Source organism: Sarcophilus harrisii, chromosome 6, assembly GCF_902635505.1.
Source record: "Sarcophilus harrisii chromosome 6, mSarHar1.11, whole genome shotgun sequence".
NCBI lineage: Eukaryota > Metazoa > Chordata > Mammalia > Dasyuromorphia > Dasyuridae > Sarcophilus > Sarcophilus harrisii.
The window spans coordinates 152555914-152574592 of NC_045431.1; the positions used below are offsets into that span (position 1 = coordinate 152555914).

The following is an 18679-nucleotide window of genomic DNA, read 5'->3' on the forward strand; positions in this document are numbered from 1 at the left end:
TATCCTAAATTGGTATACTAAGTAGTTAGTCCATTACTCAAATAGATTTCCCTTTCTACTAATTGCTTATAAGTCAAATGTCTATTCTATATTTTCATATAGAATTTGTCATACAGATTTGTTATACAGAATGTCTATTCTGTATTTGTAAGATATTTGTTTTTACCTTGGAATATCCTTGTGGCCCATCTGGTTCATTCTGAGTATTACTAACTCTCTCGGACTGTACTACTCCTTTTTCTTTTTTTTAATTTAATATTTTTATTTTTTCCCAGCTATATTAAAAACATTTTTTTACATTTGTTTTTAAAACTCTGGAGTTCTAGATTTTCTTCCTTATTCCTACCCCAACCGCCCCCCCCAAAAAAAAGCACATGTGAAATTGTGCAAAACATTTCTATAAATCATGTTGCAAAAGAAAACATAGATCTTTCCCCATAAAATAACCCTTAAAAAGAAAGCGGGGGAAGGGAGGGAGAATGCTTCAATCTATATTCAAACAATCAGTAGTTTCTCTGGACATAGATATGATTTTTCATCATAATTCCTTTAGAGTAATTGCAGATCACTGTATTGCTGAGAAGAGCAAAGTCATTCACAGCACAGAACATTGCTATTGCTTTATATAGAGTACATTTCACTCTGCTTGAGTTCATAGAAGACTTTCCAGGTTTTTCTGAGAGCATACTGCTCATCATTTCTCATAGAACAATAATATTCTATCATTTTTTATACCACAATTTATTTAGCCATACCCCCAATTGATGGGCATTCCCTCAGTTTCCAATTTTTTTTTTTTAAAGCAATTGGGATTAAGTGAGTTGCCCAGGGTCACACAACTATGAAGTATTAAATGTCTTCACTTAAGGCCATATTTGAACGCGGATTCTCCTGATTTTAGGGCTGGTGCTCACAAATTGTATCATTTAGCTGTCTCCGGTTTCCAATGTTTTGCCTTTGAAAAGAGAGCAGTTATATTTTTGTACAAATAGGTTCTTTCTCTTTAAAAAAAATCTCTTTTGGAATTCTTGTCTAGTAGTGGTATTGTTAGTCTAAAGGATATACCCTTTGGATATAGTTCATATCTTTTGATCACTTATCAATTGGAAAATGGCTTTTATTTTTTTTTTATAAATTTGACTCAGTTCCCTTTATGTTTGAGAAATGAGGCCTTATTAGAGAAACCTGCTTCAAAATTCTTTTTACAGTTAACTGCATTTCCCGTTTATTCTATTCTTTCTCCTGACCCTACCTCCCTCAATATGCCCTCTCTTCTATCATCCTCCCCACTTCTCACATCCTACTCCCCTCCTAATTTCCTGTAAGTTATAATAAATTTCTATACTCACAATGTACATGTTTCTTCCTCCTCGAACCAATTCTGATGAGAGTAAGGTTCACTCATTCACTCTCTCCTTCCATTATTCCCTTTCACAGTAAAAGCTTTTTCTTGCCTCTTTTTATGGCAGATAACTTACATCATTCCAGTTCTCCCTTTTCCTTTCTCCTAACACATTTCTCTCACCTCTTATTTATATCTTTTAAAAATATTATTCCTTCATATTCAACTCTCACTTGTGTTCTGTCTATATACACTTCTTCTAGTAGCTATAATAATGAGAAAGTTGTAATGAGTTACAAGTGTCATGCTCCTGTCAAAAACATAAGCAAATAAAACTTAAGTCCTTTATGATAAACCCTTTCTTAATTACCTCCTTATGCTTTGCCAGAGTTCTGTACTTGAAAATCAAATTTTCCATTCAGCTCTGGTCTTTTCATCATGAATGTTTGAAAATCTTCTAGTTCGTTGAATTTCCACCTTTTCCCTTGAAGGATTATACTTAGTTTTGCTGGGTAGGTGATTCTTGGTTGAAATTCTGGCTCCACTGTTCTCTGAAATATCATATTTCAAGCCCTCTGGAACTTTTTGTAAAAGCTGCTAAATCTTGTGCTATCCTAACTGTGGCTGCACTATACTTGAATTTTTCCTTTCTGGATGCTTGCAATATTTTTTTTCTTGACCTGAGAGTTTTAAAATTTGGCTATAATATTCCTAGGAGTTTTCATTTTGGGATCTTTTTCAGGAGGTGATTGGAGGACAATTGGTGGATTCTTTCCATTCCTATTTACCTTCTGGTTCTAGGATATCAGGATAGTTTTCCTTGATAATTTCTTGAGAGATGATGCTCAGGCTCTTTTTTTTAATGGTGACTTTAAGATAGACCAATAATTTTAAAATTATCTCTCCTGAATCTATTTTCCAGGTTAGTTGTTTTTCCAATGAGATATTCCACATTTTTTCTATTTTTTCATTTTCATTTTATTTTATTGTATCTTGATTTCTCATCAAGTCATTAGCTTCCATTTGCTCAATTCTAATTTCTGAGGAATTGTTTTTCTCAGTGAGTTTTTGTACCTCCTTTCCCATCTGGCCAATTTTCCTTTTTACGGCATTCTTTTCCTCATTAGCTTTTTGTATTTTTTTCCCAACATTTTCAATTCTCTTTCTAATTTTTCCTCTACCTCTCTTCCTTGATTTTCAAAATCCCTTTTGAGCTTTTCTATTCCCTGAGACCAATAATTATTTTTCTTGGAGGCTTTGGCGGTAGGAGCTTTAACTCTGTTATCTTCTGAATGTATGTTTTGATCTTCTTTGTCATCATTCTAACTTTCTACGGTCAAAATCGTTTTTTGCTGTCTGCTCATATTCCTAGCCTATTATTCAGCTTTTAACTCTTTGAAAAAGTAGGGCTCTGTTTCCAGGATGGAGGGTGCACTGTTCCAAACTTCAGGAGTTTTGTGCAGCTGTTTTCAGAGATCCTTCTAGGGACTTGACCACAAGTCCTCTTTTGTGCCCTAGAACTTTACTACAGCTGTGCTAAAGCTACAGAGTCCTTCCTCAGTGCTAGTAAAGAGACCTTTTGTGATCTGAGGCCTCTGGAAGCAGCCACTGCCACCACTGCCCATGTTCGCTCCTGGTTTGCTAGTTTCTCAGACTGTACTGACAAACCACTGCCTTTGGACTGAGAGGTCTAGAAATCACCAGTGCTGCTGCTGATTCAAAGGTCTGTTGGCCCACTGCTCCTTTGCTGGCATTGGGGTTGGGGCTGCTTAAAACTGGCTCCATGGACCTTTTCTGCTAACTTTCCAAGTCATCTTTGGGTCTTCAGGCTAAAAGGTCTGGAAGCCCCCAGTGCTGCTCCTGATTCAGAGGTCCCTAGCTTTCCTGCTTTGCAGGCCCTGGGGCCAGGGCTGGCATGACCTTGGCGCAGCCTATATCAGGATTGCAGGCTGGACTCCGACCCTGGTGTCACACACTTTCCTGTTTCTAAGTTGTCATGAGCTGGAAAACTGTTCTACTCCCAGGAGATATTGGTACATGGCAACAGCAAGATTATGTGCTAATCAACTCTGATAGACAGGGCTCTTTTCAACAAAAAGCTGATTTAAGCCAATTCCAATAGATTTGTGATGCAGAGAGCCATCTGCATCCAGAGAGAAGACCACAGGGACTGAATATGGATCAAAACATAATATTTTCACTCTTTTTGTTGTTGTTTGGATTTTGGTTTCTCCCATTTTTTCCCTTTTTGATCTGATTTTTCTTGTGCAGCATGATAATTGTGGAAATAGGTACAGAAAAATTACACATGTTTAACATACTAGTAGGAAAGCTCAATATTGCTCTCTCTCAGAACTAGATAAATCAAACCCCAAAATAAATAAGAAAGACATTAAGTATTAGTTGTCGTCTAGGGGAGGAAGTGGGGAGAAAAGAGGGAGAAAAATTTGGAACATGAGGTTTTGCAATGATTGAAAATTATCTATGCAACAATACTATATGATGACCAATTCTGATGGACCTGGCCATCCTCGGCAATGAAATGAACCAAAGCAGTAATGAACTGAACCAGCTATGCCCAGCAAAAGAACTCTGGGAGATGACTAAGAACCATTACATTGAATTCCCAATCCCTATATTTTTGCCCACCTGCATTTTGAATTTCCTTCACAGGCTAATTACACAATATTTCAGAGTCTGATTCTTTTTGTACAGCAAAATAATGGTTTGGTCATGTATACTTATTGTGTATCTAATTTATACTTTAATATATTTAACATCTACTGGTTATCCTGCCATCTAGGGGAGGGGGTGGGGGAAAGGAGGGAAAAATTGGAACAAAAGGTTTGGCAATTGTCAATGCTGTAAAATTACCCATGCATATAACTTGTAAATAAAAAGCTATTAAAAATTATCTATGCATATGTTTTGAAAACAAAAAGCTTTAATAATAAAAATAAATAAAAAGAAAATTGTTCTATTTCATCTTTTTGTATGTTCTGATGCTCTAAAATTTATTTAGTCATTATATAAAGGAATTTAGAGCAGGGTAGGGGAAAAGTTAGCCTTTATTACACCATCTTGGCTCCACCTCCCCAAGAATGTGTATTAGTGCTCCATTTTTTTGCCAATCTTACTAAAACTGTACTCAGTTATATCACAAATTTGTAAAGGATTATGTTATTAAATATAGCAAAAACTATCTTAGCATCCAGACCATGGTTTACAATGTTACTCTAGCATTTTCAAGCTAGTCATGAGATTTTTGGAGGGAAGGAAGGTAGAGGATGAAAATGTTTGCCCTCATAAATCTCAAATTTGAAAATGGCTCCTCTCTACTAAATTCCACATTTTGTCTATCTTAGATACTTTCCAGCTTTTTATTTTTTTGGTAGAACACTCCACTCAAACATCTATTGACTTTTCCCCTAAAGATATCAGGAAAAAAAATTCCCAACCTGGGTCTATATAATATTAGTTCTTGACATCACTGTTGTGTCATTATTTCTTGGCTTAATCATCTCTCTCAACTTTTTCTAAGGGACAAATCTTTTCACGGGACACTTTTAAATTTTAAATTAACCTTATTCCTCAGAAGGTGCTTTAAAGATCAATTTCTAAGTAACATTGTTTACCATTATAACTGAGTGAATCAGCTGGTTTTCATAGGTAACAAAACAATGACTGAGCACTTTCACTTTATCACTTTATATTTCATGTGCTCTTTTTCTGCTTTTAAAAAAGATCTTACAATTCTATTTTTATAATGAAGATCTATTTCTAATATTCAGAGGCCATGGCATGTTTCAATACCCATTATCTTATACTACTTATTGAACCTATCAGCCTTCATTTTTTTGAGAATTTACTACATGAAAGTTGCATTTATTAAAATAATGCTAAGCTGCTACAATGAAGCCATAATTCCATACAATTAATATGTATCAAAAGAGGTAAATTAATGTTCTTAACTATGACTGTGAATAACAGTAGGTTGCTAATGAAAGAAAATATCAAGGGAAAAAAAACAAAAAGTAGATGCAAAAATTCCAAAAACTATACCTAATGTATAGGACTTCTGAAAGAACAAGATTTCACATGTATCCTAGGCATAATGAGGAGGTAGGCAATGTTGAACGAGATGACAAGTATAGTAACCTTTATGTTTTTCTAATTGGTTCTGGCTCATTTACTTATCAATTCTCTAGCTGGATCCTAAGGAAATCAAAGTTTGCCCCAATATTTCTTCAAAATAATGCATCTCCCACATTCATCAATTAGCTGTGTCCTCATCCCAATTCATAAATCAGAGAAACCTATTTTCCCCTAAGCTTTTTTGCTTCTCTCTCTCCCCCCTTCTTTCACTGATTCTTGTCTCCCTGACAAATTCTTCAGATAACAGTTAACTCATTCAATCGAAATCTCTCATAGAATGACAAAATAAAGTAAAATGATCTCTTTCCAACCTTTTTTATTCAAGAAATGATCATTAAAACTTCATTCTCTTATAATATCTCACCTCTTCTGCCTTTACAATTAACTGACAATTAAGATATTTTTCCCTTTTATAAAAGGTACAATAACAGTATTTATATTCAAGGAGAGAGACTATGGAAACTGCTATAACCTTAAATAAAAAAGGAAATCACTCCAAATAGAGATTTTTCTTTTCATCAGTTCTAAGTATAACCTGGTAAATATATAAAAGTAATTCAGTAATTAAATACTTATACCATTGATAGTTTCAAGAAGAGACATGTCTATTCAAACCTAGAATTCATTCTCAATTCAACTAAAATTGCTTCATTCTGGTTTAATGACTTATTAATTACCAGTGGACTTTTCTCAGTTCTTATCCATCTTGACCTTACATTTGACACTGTTAATTATTGTTTCCACCTGGATATGCTCTCCTTATAGTGATACTATGATATTATCCCGTTTTCCCCCATTCTTTTCGTTTTAATTCCAGTTGCTAGATCAAACTTAGTTCTTAACTTAGGTCTCACTACTGGGCCCTAGTCTTCTTTCTCCACATATTCTTTCAATAATCTCACTTGCTCTGATGAGCTCAACATTTACTTTTATGTACTTTTCACATATCTAGGCCTCTTCTTTTTTTAGAGCTTAAACCCCATGGATTGAAAACACAACATGCTGAAAACCAGAACTCAAGTTTTTCTCCAAGGCCTCACCTCAATTCCTCATATACAATTGGTGGATAAGTATTTTAGATATTAAATCCATTCTCTTTTGGATCTGTCCTCTTCTCACTAGTCTTCAAATTTGAAGACCAACTAGTCTCCCTACCTCTAGGCTCCCTGCTTTGTAATTCATCCTCCACATAGTCACTAAAGTTTTGGTCCCAGACCACAAATTTGTGATTCTATTGCTAAAGAAACTCCAGTGGATGGTCCCCCTCTTATCTCTAGTATAAAATTAAAACTCTTCTGCCTGTCAGTTAAAGCCCTTAACAACATACCTCTTGCCTAACTTTGCAACTTTTTAATATTATTTCCCAATTCCCAGAGTATGTCTTCCAATCAAACAGGCTTACTAGATCCCTTTCAAAATGACATTTCCTCCTTTGTCTCTCTGTCTTTGGTCAAGCAATTCCATTTCCTAATATGCATTCTCTCCTCCGCTCAGCCTCTTACAATCCTTAGCACCTTTCAATACTCATCTCAAGTATCCCTCTAGTAGGAAAGCTATCATGAGAGCATTAATAAAAAAATAAAAATAAATAAATAAAAAAGTTTAAGGCTTTGTAGTGTGGTTTGAGATCTAGTATTGATGGGACCCCTTCTTTTTCACTTTATTTTTTTATTAATTTCCTTGAGATCTTGGGATTTTTTTTACTACTAGGGATGAATTTTCTAATTTTTTCTAGGTCTCTCTCTTTCTCTGTATGTGTATGTATGTATGTATGTATGTATGTATATATATACACACACACATACATACATCTAGTATATAGTAACCTGTAGTGTTCTTTTCTAAAATATAATGGTTCTCTGGGAGCAGGTTTCTTGTGGGGCTTCTGGAGGCAGCCTTAGTTTCAGTTCCAAGTAATAATCACCTCAAATGCAGCCAGCTGTTAAAAGTTCAGTCTTTTATTGTCTCCTTCCAAATAGCCTAGTTAGCTTTCTTAGAGGCCTCTCTGCTTGGTTCCAAGAGCTCTTGCAGCTTGTCCTTTGCCTCTCCCAGCTTCAGCCTCCAGCTCTCTCTGAATCTTGGTTCTCCATCTCCCGACTGAGCTCTGGCTCTGTGAATCTCCCGAACTTGTGAACTCTAATGTGTGAACTAATGTGTGAACCCTCAAAGGTGTAAACTTAAGTACCTAAGCATTGTTTCTATCAATTCCAGTGAGAACACTTTGTAAGGATTCTAACAGTAATCCTTTGGTGATTTCACTGATATGGTACTAAATAACAAATTAACCTAGGCTACACTATCTTTTATATTGTAGCTATTTTTTGTTACACAAATATTTTATACAACATTATAGAATTTAAGCTTTATTTTTACTTGTTTGCTTTTTGTTTTTTGTGAGGGAATTGGAGTTAAGTGACTTGCCAGGATCACACAGGTAATAATGTTAATTAACTGAAGCCACATTTGAACCCAGCTCCTCTTGACTTCAGAATCAGTGCTCTATGCACTGCGCCATCTAGCTACCCCAAATTTAAGCTTTAATAGCTTAAAAATGCACTAATACTTTGAGACACCTGGATTAGCTAGGTTTATTCATGAGCAATTAATCCTTCTCCAATAATTTTATTTAGCACTCTAGGTTCTTTCTGTGACCCTTGAGTTCTGAAGGGATAAATTTGTTATTTTCCATATCAGAATGTTAAACAGTTTGTCCTTGTTTAGTTCATATGATTGCTCACTCGTGATCATCTGTTTAAGCTACTCTTGACTCCTGTTTTTGTAACACAAAGTTTCTTTCTACTCAACTCTATTCTTTTTATCAGAAATGTGAAGAATTATTTTATTTCATTAAAGATCCATTCCCCACCCCCATAGAATTATATTCAATTTTAATGGATAATTTTTCTTGGTTATAAGTCTAATTCTTTTGTCTTCATGAACATTATATTCCAAGATCTTATGGTAGTGGCTACTAAAATGGTGTATTATCCTGACTGTGTCTTCTTGGTTCTCTTTTTTTCCCCCTTTCTGGCTACTTGCAGCATTTTTATTTTGAACTAAAAACTCTGGAATTTGGCTCTGATATTGCTTGGAGTCTTCATTTTAGGGTTTTTGTTTTTTTTTCCAGGAGATGACTGACAGATTCTTTCTATTTCTATGTCGCCATCTGGTTCTAAATGATTGGGCAGTTTTCCTATATGATTTTTTGAAATATCATATTAGGCTCTTTTTTCCCCCTCATGGCATTTGGATAGTCTGGGTGATTCTTAAATGATCTCTCTTCAATTATTTTCTAGGTCAGATGTTTTTTTGCTATGAGATACTTTACGGTTTTGTCCATTTTTTTCATCTTTAGATTTGACTCTCAGGAAGTAACTATCTTCTACTTGATCAAATTCTAAATTACAAGACAGTCAGCTAGGTGGAACAGTGGATAGAGCAATAGGCCTGGTGTGTCAGGAAAACGCGAGTTCAAATCTGACCTATGACACTTATCAGCTGTGTGACCTTGGGCAAGTCATTTAACCCTGTTTGTCTCAGTTTCCTCATCTGTAAAATGAGCCAGAAAAGTAAGTAAAAAACCACTCCAGTATCTTTGCCAAAAAGACCCCTGAGAGTTGGACATAAATGAACAATACAAACTTGCAATAAGGAAGGAGAATTATCTTGGATAAGGTTTAGTATTATCTCATTCTAAGAAATGAATTTTCTTTATAAATCTTTCTTCCATAATTTCCACAATTTTTTTCTTTTATCATGTTTTCCATCTTTATTTAATTCACAAATTCATTTTTAGCTTTGAGAGAAATTACTTTCTATTATATCAATAATGCATTATTAGTTAGGATCCAGGCTGTTTATTTCTTCATTCAGGACCAGTCCCTATAGTGAGTTAGCCAGTCTCTGAAGAGCATGACTGATAGAGGAGACTGCCCTTCTTCTAAGACTACAAGTTCCTAGATCTGGGGCATGGCCACACCCAACTACAAAAACTTACTTTTGTTTGAAATGCAAACATAAAATAACCTAGGTGAATTCTTACCCTGAGGGAATAAGCCCAAGTCTGGGCATCCCACCACTGGAATTTAGGGTAACCCAGCTCATGAAGTTTCAGCCAACCAGAATGACCTGTGTGTTAGATTCAGCTAAGTCTAGCAGTCTAGACAGGAAATCTATTTTGAAGCTAGGTTCTCCGACAGGAGGAACTGAAGACGTTTCATCCACCTTCTCATTAATTGTTCAGCAATCAAGGTTGGTTTTCACCTCTCGGGAACAACCTTTTATCCAAAGGTATTTAAGTACCTCTATGTTTTTTTCTCATGATCACTGTAACCAATTACCACAAATTTATTGGTTATTAGCTATCCTAATTAATAAAATGAATATTAATTACCCGCAAATTGTCTCTTAGCTTTTCATTAGTCACAGTTTCCCCCATACTCAGCCCCCTTATTTCTGTATTTTTCTTTGAGGTTTTGCTTTTAGATGTCTAGAAGTCATTCCCTTCTTTTGCTTTTATCCTCCTCATTATAAAAGCTCTTTAGGTTGAGATTGATTTTGGGGGTTTGCTCTTTTTTTTCCTTCTTATTTCATGACTTTGAATTTTAATTTAGGGTCGTGTTTGGCACACTTCAGGGAAGAATACTTACATAAAACCTTTCTCTCCTTGGGTCCTGCTGTGCCTTTCTTGAAAAGTATATTAAATATATATTAAACCAGGCCTTCTGAGATAGCTTTCAGTGTTCTCAAAGTGGTCTGATTCCAGCCATGGGAATCTCCCAATGCTTCTCACAAAGCCTTCTGATAATGTCATTCCTCTGCTCAGAAAGCCCTAGCAACTACTTGCCTCTAAGAAAAATTACAAACCCCTGTGACAGACGAACTATTCTACACAAACTGGTCCAGCCAGCCTTGCTAAGCTAATTACACATTACTCTCCTCCACACACTTATATTCTAATCACACTACTCTACTTGCTCCAGTAATGGAGTTAGGGAACTGTTTTTGGCCTTTGTTTTCTCAGTACTTATCAGTGCCTGGCCCAGAAATACGTGTTGAATGGGTGAATGACAGTAACTACTATTCATAAAGTGTTCCAATGTGCTGGAATAGTTACAAAGTTCAGAATTAGATCTCCTTAAGTATAGAATTTAATATCCTAGGGATGCTTATATAGGGAGGCACCTGGAAAGTTGGAACATTTTTAAAAACTAATCTATCTTTTATGTCTAAAGAAGCTAGTATTCCCTATGCAATATTTTGAGCTAGCTGACAGACAAGAGATAACTCGGTCTACAATCTGGCTCCAGATTTAGTTTTATAACACATTATTTTCATTCAAACACTTTATATTTTACCTAAACTAGCCTATTTGCTATTACTTTTAGATAATATTACATCTGCACATGCATGTTTTGAAAATAAAAACCTTTAATAAAAAAAAAAATCTGCTGTCTCCTTGCCTTTGCATAAGCTTGTTTTCTCATACCTGTAATGGACTGCCCTCAACAACTGTACTTCTTTATTTAAAAAAATGTTGATATCTTTTTGCTTTACAAAGCTTAAAATTCCTCCTTATCTCCCTTTATAACAAAGAATTTTAAAAATAAAAATAGGAAGCCAAAAAAAAAAAATGCAGCAAAATCAATCAATACATGCAAAAAGAAAAATCTAATATACACAATATTTCACACCCATGAAGCGCCCTCCCAATGATATCTTGGTTAAAAAAAAAAAAAGTAGGGAGTGTTTTCTCATATCACTTCTGTGAAGTCAAGCTTATTCTTTTGTAATTTTGCAACATTCATTTTGCAGGATTTTTTTCACTATTATCTATTCAAACATCATGTATATTATTTTCTTGGTTCTGCTAACTTTACATAAGTTCACATAGATATATCATTACTTCTCTATATTCATAATATATTCAAGTTCCACATTTTCCAATCCGTGAAACTCTTTTCTTCCCAGTCCTTTACTATTACAAAAAAGTGCTACTATAAGTATTTTGGTATATGCTTGGTGTGTGTGTATATATATATATATGAAAATTAATGCATTTCTTAGGGTACATATCCAGCATTCGAATCTCTGTGTCAAAAAAGTATAAAAACTACAGCAACTATATTTGCATAATTCCAAACTGATTTTCAGAATGAATGTAGTAATGTGCCTTTCTACATCATTAATTATTCCCTTTTTTTTGTCACCTCAGTCAAGATTTATTTTTATTTGCTTTGCTTTTATTATCAGTGTTTTGAAACACTTTCACATGGTTGATAACAGTTTGAATTTTTTTTGAGAATTCTTTGTTTATGATCACTTCACCTTGGCCTCTCAAAATCTCTAATTTCTAAAAAAAGTCAGTACAAGCTCTACCTTCTAGATGAAGTCCTTCCTTATCTTCCTAGTTGTTCTTTCCCTAAAATTATTTAGTATTCATTTTCTATACTTTTCAATATATATTTTATCCAGGCACTATTGTGTTGACACTCCCATTGCCTAGCATGTAGTAAATATTTATGAAATATCTTTGAATTAATAAATTTATTCATCAAACTGGAGATATAAAGACAAATATACTCTTAAAGAGCTTACAAGCTAGTAGAAGGCACAGAATTATAAAAATACCATAAGTCTACCCCATATATTTCATTAAAATGTAAACATCACAAAATTTTGTAAGATAACTCAATACTCAATCATCAAGACAACATTTTCACTTTCTAAACTAAAGGAATTAAAAATTAGCTAGTCTTTAAAATTAACAACCAAGTTTTATTTAAATTACATATTCTTTTTAAATATATATATGCATATATAATATATATATTCTTAAAAACTGAGCTTCATAACAGTAATTTTTTGTGATATAAGGTTAAATTTGGCACATGTATGAGAAAACAAGCTAAGTTCAAAGAAGAGGTCCAGGAAGAGTCCTATGATATGCAAAAGAGAGATTAATATTTTGGAAGGGAAGTCAAGAAAAGACTCACAGAGTAGATGGCATCTGCTTTGGACCTTAAAAGAAGGAAGGCTTCAGCACAGCTGGTGATGAAAAGAGTATCATTTATTTCAAGGAATAGAGGTAAGATAAGTTCAGAAAGGACAGGATGAGAATAGCAAAGTTAAAGTAGTTCAGTTTGCTTGAGAGTGAATATTCTTAAAGAGGACTATCATGAGAAAATTGGAAAGGATAGCTGAATTCAGACTGTGAAAGGTTTTGCATTTTACCAAAAAAAAATTTTGCCTTACATTTTATGAAACAATGAAATACTGAAGGCTTTTGAGTAAAGGTTGATATGGGATAGCTATGTAAAAATTATCAATTGGAATTATAAATTGGGGAATGAAATTCTGAGGGAAAGCTGGAAGTACAGATACAGATTTGGGAGTTACCTGCAGAGTAATAATATAGCCAGTAAGCCAATAAATGCTTATTAATCATTCATTATGTGTCAAGTAATATTTTCTGTATTCAGAATTCAAAGAGCAAAGATAGTTTTGATTTTCATGAAACTCACAATCTAACAGGGAAGACAACATATTAAAAAAAAACTATGTATGAACAAGCTACATACAAGACAAATTACTGAAAATCAACAGAAGGAAGACAATAAATTAACGAAAATCAAGAAACGCTTCCTGGAGAAGGTGGGATTTTAATCAGAACTTGAAAGAAGACAGGTAATTCAAGGGGTAGAAATGAGGAAGATAAAATTCCAGCTATAAAAATAACTAGTAAAAATGCCTGTAGTTGGAAAATGGAGTTATCTTACGGGAAGAAGAAGAATAATGAGAGTGTCATTGAATCACAAAGTAGGGAGAGGGAAATAAACTGTAAGAAGACTGGAAAGATGGAGAATGAGGATTAGTAGTTATGCATGATATGTTATAAAGAGCTTTGAAATCCTAAAAGCAGAATTTATTGAATCTATGGGAGTGACATGGTCACTTTAAAAAGATCACTTTGACATCTGAATGGAAGACAGATTAGAGTGGACAGAGACCCATCTGCATGCTAGTGAAATAATCTAGTTAGGAGGTAATGAAGGCCTACACTAGAGTAGTAGCATTGTCAGAATAGAAAAAAGAGCGCATTCAAGAGATGCTGAAAGGGAGTATAAATAAAAGACATGGAAGTATAATTCATGACTTAATAAAAGTAAAACAATTAACTAAACATGTATATGGAATTCATATGCAAAGGCTTAAAGAATTCAAAAAATGCTGTAATACAAAGGTTACATATGGATATGTAGAGCCGTTCTGTTTTAAAATGTAGATCAAGTACCAACTTATGCAAGAAGTCTAGGGTCACTTCCCCTTCCCCACTATGGAAAGATATATATTAATAACTTTGTATTATCAGAGAAGGAAATTGAGTCCAGGTCTTCCCAGCTCCTAAGACACTTTCCTAGTTGTCATACTAAACTGTCTATCAATTTTAAAACAAATCTCCAAAAGTGAAGTACCACCATCCACAACAGTTAGCATTTATATACAACGTTAAAGTTTGCAAAGTACTTTACAAATATTATCCCATTTAATCATCATAAGAACCCTGGGAGATAGATGCTGCACTAATCTCCATTTTACAGATAAGAAAGCGAATTCCCCAAAAAGTTAACTGACTTTCCAGGGTTACACTGGATCACACTACCCCTGTTTGAAGTAAAATTTAAACATTAAAATGTAATCTCTGCTATTAGGAAGGCTGAGTCTAGTGTATTATGTGAGTTTGGGAGTTCTGACCTGCAATAGGCTAAGGTTGATAATGTAAGTGAAACATCAATATGGTGAGGCTGTGAGATGGGGAGGAATGCCTGGGGAGGGCAGAAATGGAACCAGTCAAAACTCCCTTGCCAATCAGTAATAGAATTGAACCTATGAATAACCATTGTCCTTCCAGCTGAAACAAGCAGATCTAGTCTCCAGGAAAAAAAAAGAACAATAACAAAACTAACAACAGTTAAATTTAAATTTTGTATAATTCAATATAAACTCACTTTATATTTCAGTAAGTTATAATTTTTACTATTTTTTTAATTTCAAAAAACCAGCAAAATACAATATGCAAATTTTACTGGAAACTTTTTAAACTGGTTTTACATGTATAGTAATAATGAAAACAAATATATTTAAATTACATTTTGATTCCTCTAAATACATCAGGATAAAAATAAATCAACTCACCTTTTCCTGCTGGCTGAGGAACTGCAAATCCAGGCAATAAAAATGGTGCCCCTGTGGTAATGCCAGCTGGTTTTAGTTCACTGACACCATATGTTGTTAGAGAAGTTATCAAATTAACTAGATCTTTCAGAGCATCCTTGGATTCTGCCTCCTTTGCTTGTTCCAATCTATAAAAGGTAAGATGAGTCTCATTTACAACAACAACAAAAATACAGCCTCAAATTTAACACAAATGTTAAATGTTATTCAAGTTAATACTGCACTAGAATAACTACAAAACTCTACTTCAATCTAATACCTTACTTGCTTATCTTAATCTATGTTTAACATGCTGACCATTACTAAATACAATCCAGACAGAAATCCCCTTAGTAAGTAACAAGGGCCTGCTTTGTTTGAGCAGGTGTATGCCAGAGAGGTAGAAGTAGGGGATCATCTTGTACAAAATATGTAGACCTACAGAGATGGCAAACTGAGTGCTCTAGTGGAAATGATGATTATACTGGTGATGAGTAATCACTTAGAATTTCTGATAAAGGAAATTTTTAAAAATTTTCCCCCCATTACATGTAAAAATTTTAACATTTATTTTAAAAAAAATTTTTTTTGAGTTCAAATTCTCCTTCTTTCCTGCCTTCCTCATTGAAAAAGCAAGCAATTTAATACAGGTTATACATGTATTGTCATGCAAAACATATTTCCATGTGAGTTATGTTGTGAAAGAAAATATAAAAAAGAAAAAAAAGAATGAAATTTAAACAAATATACTTTGATCTGCATTCAGATTCTATTAGTTTTTTCTCTGGAGATGGACAATATTTTTCACTATAAATTCTTCAGAATCGTCTTGGATAACTGTTTTGCTGAGATAAACGAAATCATTCACACTTGGTCATCATACAATATTGCAGTTTTTGTGTATGTTTTCTGGTTTTGTTCATTTTATTTTGCATCAGTTCATGTAAGTCATGTTTTTCTGAAAGTATCTGCTCAATAACAGAATTTCATTACAATCATATACCACAACTTGTTTAGCCATTCCCCAATTGATGAACATCCTCTCAATTTCCACTTTTTTTTGCCATCACCAAAAGAACTGCTATAAATGTTTTCTTAATATAGGTTATTTTCCTTTTTCTTTTAAATCTCTTTGGGATGGTTCAAGGGATATGCATTGTTTTATAACTTTTGGGGCATAATTCCAAGTTGCTCTATAAACTGATTGAATCTGTATACTACTTTAGGAATAGTGTATTAGTGTCTCAATTGTCCTACATCCCCTCCAACATTTATCATTTTCATTTTCTATCATATTGTCTGATATGACAGGTGTAGAGTGGTACCATTTCCTTTTTTTTTTTAATTTCTTTAAGCAAAACTGATTTAGAGCATATTTTTATATGACTATAAATAGCTTTGATTACTTTACCTCAAAACTGACTGTTTATATCCTTTAATTTATCAATTAAGGGATGGCTCTTATTTCTATATTTGAGAAATAAGGTGTTTATCAAAAAGACATGCTGCAAATTTTTTCACAGTAATAATTATATATAATATATATTATGAATGTATTATATATTGTATGTGATAATAATTATGTGTAATAATTATTATTAACTATGTATTTGCCTCCATTCTACTTGTATGTCTCTTCTTCTCCCTCCCATTCTCAGAAATATTCTGATTCTGACTTTTACCTCCCAAGACCTACCTTCCCTTCTATTGACCCATTCCTACTTCGTATCTCCATTCCCCTCCTACTTTGCTGTAGGAAATTATATTCTGTATATTTATATACCCAACTGAGGGTGTATACTATTCCCTCTTTGAGTCAATTCCAATAAGAATAAGATTCACACACTATCCCATTGCCCTCATCTTCCCCTCCACTGTAAAAGTGATTTCACATCTCTTCATTCCACCTCTCCCTTTCTTTCTTCCAATGCATTCCTTTCTTATCCCTTAACCTAATTTTTTAAAAAAGTAATTATTCCATCATATTCAATACACATGTGTGCCTTCTATCTATATAGACTCCCAATTGCTCTAATAAGTAGAGAATTTTTAGGAGTTACAACTATCAATTTAGCATATAGAAATATAAACATTTAATCTTATTCAATCCTTTATGATTTCTTTCTTTACCTATGTTTTTCTTGAGTATTTTTATTTCAAAGTCAAATTTTCTTTTTGGCTTTGCTCTTTTTATCAGGAATGCTTGAAAGTCTTCTATTTCACTGAATATTAATGTTTTTCCCCAAAGGATTACACAACTTTTACTGAAAAGGTGATTCTTGGTTACAATTCTAGCTCTTTGCCACCTGTCATATTATATTTCAACCCCCCTGATCCTTTAATGTAGAAAAATACTCTGACATTTGGCCACACTTTCCTAGTTTTCATTTTGGAATCTCTTTCAGGAGGTGATTGGTAATTCTTTCAATTTTTATTGAACCATCTGGCTCTACAATATCAATGTTGATAATTTCTTAAAAGATAATGTTTAGCTTGTTTTTTTTAAATCATAATTTTTAGGCAATCCAATAATTATCAAATTATCTCTTGTGGATCTCTTTCCCAGGTCAGTTGTTTTTCCATTTAAGATATTTCACCTTTTCTTCTATTTTTTTCATTCTTTTGATTTTGTTTTATTGTTTCTTGATGCCTCATAAAGTCATCAACTTCCACTTGCCCACATCTAATTTGTAAGGCATCATTTTCTTCATTGAGCTTCTGTACCATTTGGCCAATTCTACTTTTTAAGGAATTCTTTTCTTCAGTAGATTTTTGTAACCTCTTTTTCCTTGTGGCTAATTCTGCTTTTTAAGTCAATTTTCTCTTGGTTGTATTTTTGTGTGTCTTTTACCATTTGGTCCATTCTATTTTTTAAGGTATTCTTCAGTATTTTTTGTGCCTCCTTTACTAAATTGTTGATACCTTTTCTACGATGTTCTTGCATTATTTTCATTTCTTTTCCCAATTTTTTCCTCTACCTTTTCTACTTGATTTAAAAACAAAAACAAAACTTTTTGAGCTTTTCTGTTACAGAAGAGATCTGCTAATGGTTGCTGGGGATCTAAATCTGACCAGCAGAATAGATCCCTTCATGTGAGAGGATGATAATGACACAAGGAAGCTGAGACGCAGTTGCATTCTCTGACCTCTCTTTCCCTCTTGCCTCTGATTTATTTCATTCCTATTTCAGAAGCAACATCTGCATCAGTAAAGGCTACTTTGCAATTCCTTCAAGTGTGTTATGATTCACAGCTGTGGGGGCTTTGGAAGAACTGACCCTCCCCTTCATGGTATAGTCCCCTTTAACCTTTTACAGGCTTTCTGGGCTTCACACTTGGGCGTGGTCCTTAACACTTTTCTGTGGCCAGAGACTGGATAAAGCCTTTTTGACTTTGTTGTCTTCTTCTGAGCATGTTTTACCATTTCCTGTTACCATATTCACTCTCTATAGTCAGGATTTTTTTTCTGTTGTTTGCTCATTTACCAACCTACTTCTTAACTTTTAACTGCAGGCTAAAGTGGGACTCTGTTTCCAGAGTAAAGAAGACATTGTCCCAAGTTTCAGGATTTTTGTGCATCTCTTTAGCAAAGATAATTCTGAAGACCTGTAAATTCTTGATTCATCCAAGGGTATATAATCTGGGGAGAGGTGTGTGTACTACTATCCTGGCCTCTGCACTGCTCTGAGTGACCACAAATATTCCCCTCCACCATGGAATTGTGACTCTGACCAAGGTACCAGATTCCCTGTGGATGCAAGCTCTAGTGTGCTAGTGTTCCTCATCACTCAGTACTAAAACCCAGGACTGCAATTCAGAGCCAAGTATGGGCAATAAAACAGAATTCTGACCTTAATGCCAACAGAGGGACCCCTTTAACCACCTTCTGACCAACTGTCTGACCCCACCCCCAACTCTCGCAGACTGAGAGGTCCCGAGATGCAAAGGCCTACTGATGGTTTACTAGGGT

At 34.2% G+C, this 18679-nt stretch overlaps 1 protein-coding gene across 8 annotated transcripts in view; it reads right to left on the minus strand.

Annotated features, from left to right (window-relative positions):
• Nucleotides 1-18679, minus strand: part of WDFY3 (WD repeat and FYVE domain containing 3) — a 310689-nt gene that overhangs the window by 182277 nt on the left and 109733 nt on the right. For all 8 annotated transcript variants that reach the window (XM_031942903.1, XM_031942898.1, XM_031942901.1 and 5 more), the window contains one exon: nt 14693-14859. In XM_031942903.1, coding sequence (XP_031798763.1) covers nt 14693-14859 — 167 coding nt within the window. The remainder of the gene's footprint in view (nt 1-14692; nt 14860-18679) is intronic.